Genomic DNA, 15,420 nt, shown 5'->3' on the forward strand with positions numbered 1-15,420 from the left:
GATCTATATATAAAGCGCTACAGAGCTCGTAGACGCTATGCATACTTAGTTTGGATATTGCGTTSAACAGTTATAGACGTGTAAACATGGAGTTCCTACCGGCGAAAGACCTGTGACGACGAATACCGAGCAAATCATGGAACACATCGAGTTAGACCGGCATTTGGCATTTCGTTATATCGCCCAGAAAATGGGAGTTAGAGTTTAGTTTAGTTAGTTTAGTTTCACCAAACCATTTAAAACCATCTGCAGAAAGAAGGCTGGATACACAGAAAGTCTGATAGTTGGTTACTTCATGACTTGACGCAAAAAACCTTCTGGACCGAATCAACGCCTGCGATATGCTGCTGAAACGGAACGAACTCGACCTATTTTTGAAGCGGATGATGACTGGCGACGAAAAATGGATCACATACAACAATATCATGCGAAAACGGTCGTGGTCGAAGGCCGTTGAAGCGTCCCAAACAGTGGCCAAGCAGGGATTGGCGGTCAGGAAGGATTTGCTGTGTGTTTGGTGGGATTGGAAGGAAAAGTAAAGTTGAACTCAAGARAGGATTGTGAAAACTGGCTATCCGAGTTCTTCGCAAAGAAGGAGGAGGGCCTGTACGAGGGTGGTATTATAAAGTTGCGGTCTACATGGAAACAGATAATTGAACGAAACGGCGCATATTTGAACTAAATCCGATATTTATTAATATAGATAATAGCCACGGTACAACCGAAATTAATCTTTTTTGTTATAAACAAATTAGAAGCATCGGAAAATTTTTCACGCTTCTTTACTTCAAGTCAAGTTTACAACAGTGCTGAACCATTTCAATGTCGTCKTACATCTTATACAGCTCATCAATCCATCGACTGTGGTATTCGCCATAGCCAATGCATAAAGGAGCATAAATTCCCCCAGAACCTTCCTCTCGAAACCTCGCAACGCCGACTCATCCGGTGCAGTCTTCGACCATGAAGAAGTGTTCCCTCCAGTATACTGTGGGCATCAGTTCTACAAGAATATGTGACAATTTTGAGAATCGAATGCGTATCTTCGCTCCAAGAAGATGTCTGAAATACTGAAAAGGTGTCATCCGTCGATAACAACACGTTCGATCTGGTAGATAACTTTTTGTTCCGGAGATAGCGGTGTAGCTTGATAAATTTTYCTGTGCAAGAATCTAGTGCTACAGATAACCATATTTAGGAGCCTGGCAATGTCGWTCAGCGATGCTTCATCATGGAGGCTGGATCCACCGATTGCCGAAGATAGCTTTTTTTCCCACCCTGACGTTAAAGTCGCCAAGCACAATTTTTACATCGTTGCGGAGACGATCTCAGGTGCGCTCTAAGCGCTCGTAGAAGACATCTTTGGTCATATCGTCCTTCCCTTCCGCCAAGGCTTAGGCACAAATCAGCGATATGTTGAAAAATTCCACCTTGATGCTAATTGTGGCTAGATGTCCATCTACCGGGGGGTTGTACAAAAAAATATGGAAATTTTAAAAAGAGCTTGCCGGACGCCTGTTTAAATGCAGTTGATTATTTATTGTTAAATTCATGGACTCGGACACAAAATTATTCCAATTTTTAAGAAAACTTTTGTTTTATCACTTTCATAGTCTCAATGTGAAATGAAAGTCTGTCAAAGGCAAATCCTTATCAATAATCTAGGCTTTCGCTTCTAATGCTGCAATTGGATTTTTGAAAGCCGTGATCACTATGCAGAACTTGAGATCGATGTTTCAGACCTATTGACGCATACGTATTTAGCCAAACCTATAAATAGCGTACAGGTATATATAAAAGGCAATGTAAACAATTTATTTTACCACTTAAAAGCCTTTATTTTCTCTTAATATGGTATATAATCTTCAACTAATATTAAATTCATACAAATTCTGCAAATAAATATTTTCTTAAAAGAATAAAGTGAATTAAACAGTTTCAGAAGAGAAGTGTATTTTTATTTTGCCTCATTGTTAAAGTTTATTTTATGACTTAGAGATAAAATTAGCTAAGCTTACACAGTACTTTGTATATGGCAATATGGTTTCACAAATTGGCTAAGACTTTACCTAAATATGTAAATATCTAAATATATATAGTATATTTATAAGTACGRTTAAAGCTAAGTTTTTGCTTTAGAATATACGCGGCGACCGTTTGTGTTTGATTTTGAATATTTAATAAACAAATGAGAGGTTTATCTTTTGTTCGCTCGTTTGYAAATCTGCAAGCGTTTGAATGCGTTCAGGAGAAAAGGCACCTGCCACAAATTTATTTTCCTTTCTGCTGCCGAACCAGCGCTCGTCCACTGTCGACTGTAGAATCTCCGCTGGGCAGATCCAAATAAAAGGAAACGCTTCAATTTCCCTCTCAACAGTTTGTATTCTCCCTTGTTTYTCGTTCACACCATCAATCTTCGGGCTGCTTAGCAGATTTGTCCTTTCCAGGCGCCCTGCTACCACAACTGACAACGCTTACGGCCGAAATGAAAAACGGAAACCCCCTGAAGTCTTACACTACTGACCACTATCATCGGACCTTCTTGCTATTACTACATTTCAAATATATACACCCGCGCATTTTTCTCCSCTGGAAGAAATGTAATTTGATTGTCCTGTGGCAGAGAGCCACTATCTGGTGTAGTGTCTTATGCTCTGTGCACCATTTTATCCCCGGAACATGGCCATATGGTTGAGTGGCGGTTTCTGCTTACAAATGCGTCGACAAGTTAAACGCCAAAAGGCGGTGCGAAAATCGGGATTGTAGAAAGCATAGATGAAAGGATTAATCGCGCAATTCACCCAGCCGACCCAGGTCAGAAAGGACATGAGACCCTCAAGCACCGCCGGCGGGGGCAAGAATGGCATCAACAAGTAATAGGTAAAGAACGGCAGCCAACAGGCGATGAAGCCGCCCATAACGATGGTCAGCGTCTTGGCGGTCTTCGAATCCCGCTTCGTTGTGGACACACGCATCGGTATGCGATGGGGATGATGGTGGTGATTGTGGTGATGGTGTATTTGCGCCTGCTCTTGATTTTGTCCCAACATCGGATTGAATTTCAAACCTCTTGTTGTGGTCAARCTTGTGGTAAGCGTGGAGTTGGCCGCCAGACAATTATCAGAAAACGACGTGCCATCCTCGATGAAATGCACCTCTTGCATGGGCAATGAGGAGGAGCGCCGTTCGGCCAGCSGTACACCCATCGCACTGGAATGCATACAGACGCCGGCGTATTTACAATTGATTGCCGAACACTGAATYATTGATGTTAAACGTGACACCTCAACCAACTCGTAGAACGATGCCTGATGCTTGAGACCGCCACCATTAATGCTGGCACTACCACCGTTGACATTGCCGAGGTAGGCCTTGTTGCATTTGCTGCAATGTAAACTGAGATTTTTCGCAGAGCAGTTATTGCTGCTGGCATGGCCGCTACCCCAACGTGACTTGAAGGAGGGAAATTTCGGCGTGGCACATTGATAATGCTCCGACTCGGAAATAAAATTGTCACAGTCTATATCATGGTCCGCGGTGCGCTCCGACTTCTAGCATACGCCAAGAGAGTGCATGTGAAAGATAAAATAAATGATGATAAACTTTCTTAGTACCGTTTTAATAAGTGTTAAAATATTGTTCCGCGCATTAATCAAATTCACACCCTGAAATTGCACGGCTGGGAATGCGAAATGACACAGACCTTCTTCCACACCATTTGAATTAAGCCAAGCACACACACGACTAGTTGTCACAACTTACCGCATCACGCACCATACGCTGTCTCCGCGACGTGAGGACATAGCCAATCTTCATGTAAACGTACATCATAACGGCGAGCGGAATGAAAAATGAGCCCATTGCGGAAAACACCACATATCCCTTATTTTGATTGTAGCGGCAAACGACATTACCTTCGCGCCGACGTCCCGGATCGTACCTGATAAAAAATAACAAAGAAATAGTTAAAAACCAGCACATTAAATGCGAATATTCAACATAACGGTGAACACTAGTGGATCTCACGCACATARCTCTAACATACATTTGGACTATATATTTACTTGAAGCGGGATTTTATGACTTTGCTGGTAGAAGTTACGTGAATACTTTTTAGAGCAAGCTTCGTAAAAGCTGGCGAATTTCCAATGTTAAAAAATATAAAGTTACGGAAAGCGTTTCCAATAAAATAACATTTTATTTTGTGAAGTAGAAATAGTTTGAAGTTATGGTCAAATATAACTGTTTTGATGTGGTCTAGATAGGTAAATAGGTAGGTAGGTAGAGTGGATGTATGACAAGCCTATTGTGAAACCAACGGTTCATCAATAGAAAAGGTTTTAGTCCTCTCTTTTTCTTAGTTCTGACAACTCTTACCATAGTTATATAGTTATTGTATGGCGTTCACAATCTGATGTCATGTCTGTCAATTATATACCGATCTTTTTAGCATTCGTACTAGAGTTACTACGTCTTTACTTTTGAATTTTAATAGTCGGAATATRCAGCCCAGTCAGAGATTAACTTCTGACTCAGCTGAATTTATAATATGATTGTYGACTAAATATCGACAAGTAGGCAGAGGCATACARATTCCCTCTTTTTCGGATTCTAGCAGCCTAGTATCTGTTCTGTTTGGTTCATCTAAACATTCAAAGTTTATCGTGAAATAATTTGATCCGACCGATTGATCGTCTGTCATGGATCCAAGACTCATCTCCAAWAATAGTAAGTTTCACAACATCCTGGTAATAGTAAAACATTTTTTTTTAAACGTTAACGCAAGGCTGTTTTTCGGAAAAATTTAATGGTTTTGGAACCAATCTAACTTTCCTTTGCTTAAATAACGGCAGTAAGATCCCTGATAATTAAGCGTCGATTTTGATAGTTATCCTGCACGTTGTTCCAACATTCTGAACGTATCGGCACCAAAAATTTTAAAAGGTCATACTATTTTTTGCCTACAAAAGCATATTTTTTGTTGTAAGCGCACAAGAAGGCTTTCTTTAATAAAGTTATCTCTGCTTGTAACACACTCCAGTGGAGTGATAAATGGAGGCTCTTCTGGTATCTATTGCTGTAAATTAGGAACTAGGGCAATATTGCGGACCGGAGTGGTCTAGATATAATTGGAAAGAATCGGAATCGAACCAAATCATACCTCATTTCTAATACCTATGAAGTCATAGTAAATTTCMCTTCTCTCTACAGAATTCTATTCTCTACAATTAACTCAGTCAAGTTGAGGACACAAGATGACATAAAACTACATCGACAAAGAAAAAGTGGTGAACAAATATTCCTGAAATATAGCCAGATATTGTGCGGCGTTTTGAAAATATGAACCTACAGCTGATAGAAAAAAAATATTGGCGAAGAACCGGACTAGAATATAATATAGAGCTGATTGTTAAGGGGGAAGCTTGCTTTAGAGGTTTCAAAAACTTTAGTTTTTTGAGGATTTTTTGGGAGGGAAAGAARTAATTGATRAAAGTGAAACTTCTAGGGTTTATAGTTATATATTTAAACATCATCCGAAAATTTTTTTGATGCGAAATCTTTGATATTCGGTAAATATGGAAAGGAATCTGAAAACACATTTAGTCGATTTCAAAAAATTAATTTTCATTTATTTTCGTGACTTTTTTTACGTGGGCACACTTAATAGTTTTCCATGATATAATTTTTTTCTAAATATAATAGTACCGGATGGTCGAGGAAGTGCATCGGTCATATCGGTCAATTTTTTTAGAGGTTAAAGAAACTCTATTTTCCGAAATTTGATAAAAGGYGTGTCTGTAAAAGAAATCTTTCGGCTTGCGTTGCCCCTGTATCTTAACTGGATTAATGTGCCACACAGCATCTTTAGTACACGCTCGAACTCCTCCGTTTTCTTCAGCACATATTTTAATGTGCAATGTATTGTAGGTTTCTATTGCGTCGTTTCACTCMTTTTATGTGCATTTTACATTAGTATCATTAACTTTGTTGCACAATGTTATCGGCATTATGTGGGAATATCTTGCAAAATACACACTACAAGGCTCTTAAACTCATGTGTACATGCACACATACTTACGATGGGGCTTTTTTGTGTCGGTACGGATCCATGGATGAAACTGACGAAACATTTTAGTGATGTGCAAAAACTCTAATGTGCGGGTGTATGTGTTTCATAAGAGAAATGTGCAAAAGTTCGCTTTTATTCTTCTGAATCTTCTTTTCTTGTTTTCGGCCAATGTTGACTGATGCATTGCGGCAAAGGCGGCGAATTTCAGTGTTAAGCAATTCCAGCAGATTGTCTGSAGTTAAAAAGTGGCAGTATGGCGATAAAAATGTGAGCCTATGAACAATATATTAGGTGAGCATTTKTTGCACTGCTTTCTAGTCTTAAAACTCGCAAAGCCGTAAGGAGGCAGCTTAAAATGAAATTTCTGTAGGATTTTCATAATGTGCGCAGTGATTGGGAGTTAGAGTGGCCCAGAAAGCTTATCGCTGGTTCAATTGCACACATATATCTAAGGGATTGTGGTAAGTATGGTTTATTGTAAATGACATCTATGTATCATATTAACGCAGTTATAAAATTTTTAAGTACGACCTGGCCCATCTGGCGCCTATGAGAGCACGAGAGAGAAAAACTAATCACCGGTTTGGTTATATGTATCTTCAATATGGAGATAATAACTCATATATATCTTCTCAGAATGRAGGTAAACATTGTTTACAATATTCCATTTCATCGACAGGCGCTTTCTGAACACATAAAAAGAYAAACCTCGAAATAAAGTAGTTAATTTAGTAAAAAGGGAGTGAAAGTAAGACTATGACCGAGATATTCAGTAGCCAAGCTATCTAAGAACACTAGTCTGTTAGAGCAAAGCCTTATATAAACGAGTATGTATAATATTATATTTGTTGGTAAAATCATACACAACTTAATAACTTAACATAACTTAATGTCTAAAATTGCACTAAGACAACAACAAAAAAATATTAACTTTGTTCCACCGAAGCCATAAAACTTTTCACAAATACAAAAGATTCCTTACAATAACTTGATTGACACTTTGAATGGCAGTTCTATGCTCCTGTTTCCTGAAGACATGCTAATGCAAAGGAAGAAGTGAAACAAATTTTTGTTGAAATAAGGAGAATGTAAGTCGGATCTCGTCTCAACTAATTTTTCGTGCATATGTAACTGTATGCCAAAAAACTTCGAGTAAAACTTTAGTTCTTCAAAACATATATGAAAACAACTTCCAAACACACAAAATTTTAACTATATTATCTATCGAAAAATAAATAGTTCATGCATATTCTCTGGACTCGTTTTACTGATCCGAACAACCCGCACCTTCTAGAAAAAATAAATAAAAAATGACGCCATACCGAAATGAGCTTTCAAATTTCCTGGATGAAAGTGTTGCAATGTCTTAAACTACCATTCTTTCGCTTTTTGTCTTTACTTACTGTCCTTTATCAAAGCCTATGAACCAATCACCTTTGATTGTTGAAAGTTTAGCAAACGATTTATCACTCAAAGATTGCTTAGCTCCATTCAGTATTTCATAAGCGTTGGGAAAGACCTTATAGCAACATCCTAATATTATTGGCTTTATCAAGGAACTTAAACATTCAAAAATTTGACCATTCACTCCAACTTTTTACGAAAATAGCAATAAAGTAGCAAAATACTCACCACCCCAAGTATGGTGGGCATGTGATTAATAGCGCCGTCACCCACACAATGAATATCATGCCCAATGCCAAGCGCTTCGAACGGCGTTTTTTGGAATAATTTAGGGGTTGAGTCACTGCGAGATATCTAAAAATAGTCCATTTTCAGAAATAAAATTGATGTAAATACAAGGGAATAAATTAAATAATAGAGCACCCCAAAGTTACGAGGTGTGTTCACAAAGTATCGCGAATTTTGAATTTGCGCGGGTTACGAATATTCGAATTTCGAATTTTTTGTGGCGTTATGTTGGTACTTATGTCTCTCACTTATGCCGACAAGCTCGGCCATTTTGAATGTTCCTTTAATTGTTGATCGCTGCTTTGCTTGCACGTGTTTTACATCGTCTTCGATTTTTACCTATTCAAAAAAATGGATCAAAGAACCTGTATCAAATTTTGTGTGAAAAAACGAAATTAAGTGCGCGGATGCATTCCGAATGTTGACTGTGGCATACGGAGAAGCTACCTTGGACCGAWGCAAYRYTTATCGGTGGTACAAAATGTTCTCAGAAGGCCGGGAAGATGTGACAAAAATTGGCTTTAGGCCAAAAACAACACATTAATGATGCCGCAGCCACCGTATTCCCGAGATCTGGCCCCCTGTGACTTTTTCTTGTTGAAAGGACGACGTTACGCTCCTCTTGACGAGATAAAGACGGCATCGAAGGAGGAGCTGAAGAAGAAAAAAAAATGATTTTTCGAAGTGCTTCGAAGATTTAAAAAGCCGATGACACAAGTGAATAATATCTCATGGGGATTACTTTGAAAGGGACAAAATAGATATTCATGAATAAATAAATAATTTTTGAAAAAACACAAAATTCGCGATACTTTTTGAACACACCTCGTACATATAGCATTCATTAGAAAACGCTCTTGTTGTAAAAGCTGCTGAAAGGTTATTTTTAACTGAATTTATAAAAAAATAATACTTCACTTAAATGTGTTGGCGTATGTGCAAACGTACGTGAACCGTTATTGAGTAAATTAGTGAGTACTTTATTAAATTAATCATGAAAAATTATTCAAATGTGGAAATGTAGCACTCCCAAAGGTGATCTAGTGACCGGTGCCCMAAGCATACTTAAATTATGGAGGGAAYACTTATCCAGCCTGCTGAATGACAGTGAACGCATAACACCAGAAGGAAGGAACCCYAATCGATGACGATGGAGCAGACGTTCCATTGCCCGTCCATGAAGAWGTTCGAAAAGCAATTACCCYTCTGAAGAACAACAAAGCAGCGGGAGCCGATTAATTCCCGACCGAGCTTTTCAAACACGGCGGCGAGCATGCATCAGCTTCTTTGTAAAATATGGTCGGACGAAAAATTTAAGTGTGCTCTGCCCAATCCGCAACAAGGGATGATATTGATAACATCGGCCTAAACACACGCGACGCTTTCTCCAGACTGGAGAAGGAAGCAAAACAAATGGGTCTGGCAGTGTACGATGGCAAGACGAAATATCTCCAGWCATCAAACAAACAGTCATCGCACTAGCGGGTTGGTACTCGCGTCACTATTGACATTCATAACTTTGAAGKSGTACATAATTTCGTCTATCTTGGAACCAGCGTAAAYACAACCAACAATGTCAGCCTAGAAATCCAACGCAGGATAACTCTTGCCAACAGGTTCTACTTCGGACTGAGTAGGCAATTGAGAAGCAAAGTCCTCTCTCGACAAACAAAAGGCAGAGGAAGAAGAAAACCTCCACTCCGTTGAAAGGACCAGGTGGAGAAGGACCTGGCTACGCTTGGAATATCCAATTGGCGCCACGTAGCGTGTAAGCGCTGTCTACGCCAGTCAAGAAGAAGATATTGTCTGACCCAATGATACTATATCTGAACAAGTTGTTCGGATCGAATAACTATAGCATATACATACATAGCTGCCATACAAACTGACAAATCGAAATCAAGTATGTWCTTATAAGCTATACTTTTATTTTTGTAAAGGGTTGCGTGCAAAAAAAGTTAATGTTTCCTTATTTTAGAATTACTTGGTATTTAAACTGCTGACTAACAAAGTGGAAGAAGTGTACGTACATAAATCATCTGTGTTTTGTAGCGTAGTATATAGTACGCTGCGAGCCAGAACAAGCCAGAACATTCGAACAAAAATAACAGCACTTATCAAACTTTTCTTATTTGTGTTTGATACTTTAGATAACTTGCACTGGGTCTTGCCTCAGCTCAGCTCAGCTCCTTTCGCTCGCTGCAGTGGAAAACTAACACGTAATAGCGCCATTTTTTCCCTTTGCTAGTGCGTTTGTATTTTTAGCCGCGAAATAAATAAAATGTTATCAATTCGTTTTCATAGTAGCGCATACTGCTCGAGCCCTTGTGAATTTTATKGGGATTTCGGGAGAAAATCGAAATGGGAAGCACTCAGCAATTGATACCATGAGACTTTCAATAAGGCGTGTAATGAAGCGCTGTACTCTTAAACGCTTTCCTAAATTTCGTTGAAATTTTAAAAACTTTTAGTGAAACAGTAAAAATATTACTATGCTGTATAAGATGAATATCGATAAAATAATTAGGTTAGGTTCAGGTCAGTTTGCATGGTACTTATCTTAATATATCTCACGAAATACGTTAGCCGTATACCCACATGCTATACATAAGTCAAATATAGACGTGCCATTAAATTGTAATTGAGACTTGTGTAGACCGCATTAAATGTATGAATAACAACAAAAGGTATAAAAACTAACAAACCGACGAAAACTGTAATGGCTAGACCTACAAAAAAGTATCGGCAAATAGATTTGCGCAATTTTTAGCATACCCTATTCCCTATTTGATGATTTGCGACGATAACAGCGGCAGCGATTAGTGGACAGCACAATGACGGAAGAGGTGAAAAATGACTGAGCATAGTTGACCTTTTTTGCAATTATTCCTAAAGCACCGCGCTTTCCTAGGTCACTTTCAATAAAGCAGTGTGTATGTATGTAGATGTATTTTTATTGTGTGTGCTCGCATTGTTAGTATGAGAACGTTGTAAATTACCTGTCCAGGCTAATGGCACACAAGCTCAGTATGGAGCCAGTGCAGAGCAGAACGTCCAGTGAAATCCAAATGTCGCACAAGATCCAACCATAGCGCCAGCTACCTACCGATGTATGCGTTATATGTAGGTGTGTGTAGAGCAGCCATTAAAGTCGAGTTTCCGTTGACGCGAATATGTGGAAGATTAAGAGGCTTGGATTAGTAAACATTTGGTGTGGTGTTTTGTTGCGAGGACATTAAGGTTTACAGTATCCTTGCACAAATTGACAAATAAACACACAYGAGCACACACATACACAKCCACACAAGCACTCCGTCACACACCGGCATTACCTGCACCTACTGGCTTCCTTGGAAACACACGACAACAGGCTGCAAACAGGCAAATTAGTGAGTGTGTGTAATTAGCAGATGTGACCTAACGGACAAGGTGCAATTATAGTACACAGTAACAACAAAAACCAACTGTAAACATACAATAAAATACGCGGCAAAGCACCTAAAGGCATTCCTGCTTGTCTTAATTGCCCTTAATCTTTGTATGTTCATATATTTACTTATCTAATAGGCGATGTGAGCACATAAACGTAACAACAAACACTTATACACATACACATAGACAGACATGCATACCCAACCAACCAAGGGTATCCAGTTTTTTTTCAGAGTATGTCGAGCTCTTAAAGTAAGGAAATAGGATCGAGAAGTTAAATGTTTTTGAAAGCGTTCCTTCTATGTTCTTGAACATAAACGGGTGGGTTAGGTTAGGTTTCAGAGCTGATTGCGCGATGGATAGCTGAACAGCGGTTTACCGAAGATCCGAGTCGCTACAATCTCGSTCTACTGATAGTTCCGTGGACGCTCTATCTCTTTTTCATTTAGATAATTGGGCAATTAGCGGCTGTGAACATTTTCTTCAGAGGTTATTTAGAACTCCTACAAAGACGGCAAAGTTGGCATGCGTTTCACTCTAAAACTCGTTTTAATGAAAAAGGCTGTCGCGCGAGAAGTAGCTAGCTCTAAATGTACATAGTTGTTCTTGACAAGTGCACCCCTAGCTCATGCGAGTGTCATTCATATAGTGGCAGAAGGCAAGGATCAACGGGCTCCAACGCTTGTTCTATATAAAGCTAGGAACATTAGTCATGTGACATTTAGTTCAAATATCTTTAGTAGTACTTCAATTACCACCGTTATTCTCAATCAAAAAGCCCTTGCAGGTCGAGTAGATATTCTTTCCAGTGGTGCATATWCCTTTGTGAGTGGTAGTTCGGACAATGCAGCTCTTCTCAAAATGTATACTAACAGAACCTGATTCACAATGTCGGCGAATTTCGAGGAAGTAATTACTTTTAATTAACTGGGTGGCATTCATATGTGAGTCACTCGTCACTTTTACTTAATTGCTGTTAGCAAACGAGCGCGWTATGAAGCGTTTGCGAATAGCTGGTCCGCCCACGCGCTCACGCGGACACACCGAGCCRCAATTCAAGCGAACAGAATTGAACGAAGCAGCAGCGTGTCTGGCGACATGTTGAAGYTTAATAAAGTCATGCCAAATGTCGCGTTCACATTCCATGTAAAACTTTGCTCATATTAGTTTTTTCGCCGTTGTTGTCGTTTTCATCAACTTTCAATTACAACTTTTACCCTCATACCTCAAACCGTTTATAAGTATATGGATGTATGTATGTATGTATGTATAAAACATGTTTGTTTCTTGCAATTGACTTTGTTCTTCTGCGAGTTTTCGCTAGCCCATCCTGCTGCACGCAATATAAGTGCGACCATCAGTATATCAAGTATTTCTCTCTCCCCCTCCTCTGACTCTCTTTACCAATATAGATGTGCTGATTACTCGAATTTTTCGTGCAGTTAAACAATTTTTTAGGTTTCATACACTTTCTATATTTGCTGCATACAGGTCCTTATGTTCGTAGATGCATACAGTGGTGGTCCTATWATTAGAAACGACTTTGCTGCATATAATTTTCTTAATTTATTTTAAAAACTAGCTGMCMCCGCAGCCGTTGTCCTGCGTGAAAATATGCGTTTTCAAATTAAAAGAAATTTGAWTTTATAGCATTTTTTTTTCTCAATGTAACGCTGCATTTTTTTGTTTCTGTTCCGGTGARCAGAAAAARTAGTTTTCCARCTCGTGAGTACGCYACGTATATCTGGCCGTGTGAAAAACATAACATTTCCAAATTTATGCCACACACTATGTGACTATCCTGTTGATCATCATCTCAAATTTAATTTTCACTGAAAACGGAATACGTTTGAACTGGAATGGCAAATCGTTAGAACTCAAAGGAATTCGTAGAATCAAGCATTCGGCTCCTTTGCATTCGACAGATGCGTCACAATCAATCGGGTTCCATTAAACAGTTTCGACGCATGAAGATTCCGAAACATAATATCGACAGATCCTACTTCAGACGGAAATGATGTGGTGGCATTCCAAGCCTCTCCAAAGAATTGAGAAACCCCACTGGATAATTCACTGCGCATCTTCATTGTCAAGATGATCGATCGATTTGCATGGCTGGAAGTCTCCCAGAATTTGACTTTGAATCTTCCAGTTTAAGTCAAAATCGTCGGTATTTTCCGCAGCTATCGCAGTTACGATAATTTGGCAGTTACGATAAATGTCCGAACATTCGTGATGAGTTCATCTTTTGTGCGTTGATAAACGGAAGATGGAATTGATATCAAACCACCGGAAGTATCAACCGGAATTGGCCCATTTCCAATTCTTAGCGAATACGATGTAAAATGTCTTCGGTAATGTCATTTTTGTGGATAGTGTTTCGTGATTTTATTGTCAGACGTACAAACAAGCAAGGTTCATAAACCATATTGGTTTCCACCACTTCGTATAATACTGGATCTTTTCCTGGATCAGAAGCACCATCCCAAGAACAAAGTGTGCCTCTCTTTTGCCACTCAACAGAGTACATTCAGCATCTAACAGCACTACGTATACTATACGTTACTTCAAGGTAAAGTCCAACGAAAATCGTAACTGTTGTTTGAAAAGTCGTGCTGTGACATCGTGACGATCGCTTGCTGATTGAAATCCTTGGAGTACTTCTTGCCTTGATTGGGCTGCCATACGTTGATGGCAAAAAAAAACCCCGACCTATATTAGCGTGACCTCTTCGTGGCTTCGGAACAAATTTCAATCTGTAATTGAGCACTTTTGTGAATAAAGAAAGTAAACGACAAATTTGAACGATTCAAATAATTGAAAACCAAAACAAAAAAATTAACAAAAAATTTTTATGAAAAAGGTTATTTTTTGGAATTGTTTTCACGACTTCTATTTCCATACCTTCCCCGATCCACAGCGAACAACCTCTGAAAATTTTGTGCTGATAGGTTCAGCCGTTCTAGAGCATTGGCGTTTGGCAAACATTCATTCGTTTGTGTGGGAAAAAGAAAGGGCTCTTTTCCGATGACCAAAGTGATCAGGGTGACGAGTAGAGTTGAAATCCGGATGTCTGTCTGTCCGTCCGTCCGTCTGTCCGTCTGTCCGCCGTCCGTGCAAGCTGTAACTTGAGTAAAAATTGAGATATCATGATGAAACTTGGTACACGTATTTCTTGGCTCCATAAAAAGGTTAAGTTCGAAGATGGGCAAAATCGGCCCACTGCCACGCCCACAAAATGGCGGAACCTGAAAACTTATCAAGTGTCATAACTAAGCCATAAATAAAGATATTAAAATGAAATTTGGCACAAGGTATCGCATTAAAAAGGGGCATATTTGGACGTAATTTTTTGGAAAAGTGGGTGTGGCTCCACCCCTACTAACTTTTTTGCACATATCTCGAAAACTACTATAGCTATGTCAACCAAACTGTATAGAGTCGTTTTTTTTAGGCATTTCCATAACCAGTTCAAAAATGGAAGAAATCGGATAATAACCACGCGCACCTCCCATACAAAGGTTATGTTGAAAATCACTAAAAGTGTGTTAACAGACTAACGAAAAACGTCAAAAACACTAAATTTTACAGATGAAATGGCAGAAGGAAGCTGCACCCAGGCTTTTTTTTTTAAATTTAAAATGGGCAGGAAGTACTCTACCGATTTCAATGAAATTCGGTATATAATATTGTCTTAACACCTTGATGACATGTACCAAATATGGGTGAAACCGGTTCACAACCACGCCTGAAATCTCGATTATCACGCAATCATGCGAGAGTAGAAAATGTTCGGTGACACCCGAACTTAGCCCTTCCTTACTTGGTTTTTTTTTTTTATTATTTTTTTTTTTTTTTTTTTTGATACAACAGGTTTTTTGTTTGCGCAATGCACCCACAGAGTCCCGACTCCTGTAAAGGCCGTCCGAGCTGAGATTTCTAAATTAATTTCTTATCCAACTTTAGCCTTTATTTCACGTGAAGTCATGAAGGTGTTGCTTTTGCTTGTCCTACAAATTATCCAGTCTTCTGCTGGAGTGGTTTTTCGAGGTCTGGTCTTCCTGGTAGGGGTTCTAAATTTCTTTGTTTTTGTTATACAAATGAATAGCTCCTAATAACATTTTTTTGGAGCACGCAAACCTTTGTACGATAGCTGACATTGACAATTTCTCCTTTTGATAGCACCTTAAAACAAACTCTCCCATTTTGGGAGTACATGACTTTTT

At 39.0% G+C, this 15,420-nt stretch overlaps 1 protein-coding gene across 1 annotated transcript in view; it reads right to left on the reverse strand.

Annotated features, from left to right (window-relative positions):
* Positions 1-1,972: 1,972 nt before the first annotated feature.
* LOC108966119 (5-hydroxytryptamine receptor 1B) overlaps positions 1,973-15,420 on the reverse strand; it is a 17,455-nt gene continuing 4,007 nt past the window's right edge. The window contains exons 2-5 of the mRNA XM_018928865.1: positions 10,762-10,864; positions 7,703-7,828; positions 3,763-3,940; positions 1,973-3,551 (exon numbers count right to left, since the gene is read on the reverse strand). Of these exons, the coding sequence (XP_018784410.1) occupies positions 2,667-3,551; positions 3,763-3,940; positions 7,703-7,828; positions 10,762-10,864 (1,292 nt within the window). The 3' untranslated portion in view covers positions 1,973-2,666. The remainder of the gene's footprint in view (positions 3,552-3,762; positions 3,941-7,702; positions 7,829-10,761; positions 10,865-15,420) is intronic.

The sequence above is a fragment of the Bactrocera latifrons genome, unplaced genomic scaffold, assembly GCF_001853355.1.
Source record: "Bactrocera latifrons isolate USDA-ARS-PBARC rearing strain unplaced genomic scaffold, ASM185335v1 scaffold_156, whole genome shotgun sequence".
NCBI classification, from domain to species: domain Eukaryota; kingdom Metazoa; phylum Arthropoda; class Insecta; order Diptera; family Tephritidae; genus Bactrocera; species Bactrocera latifrons.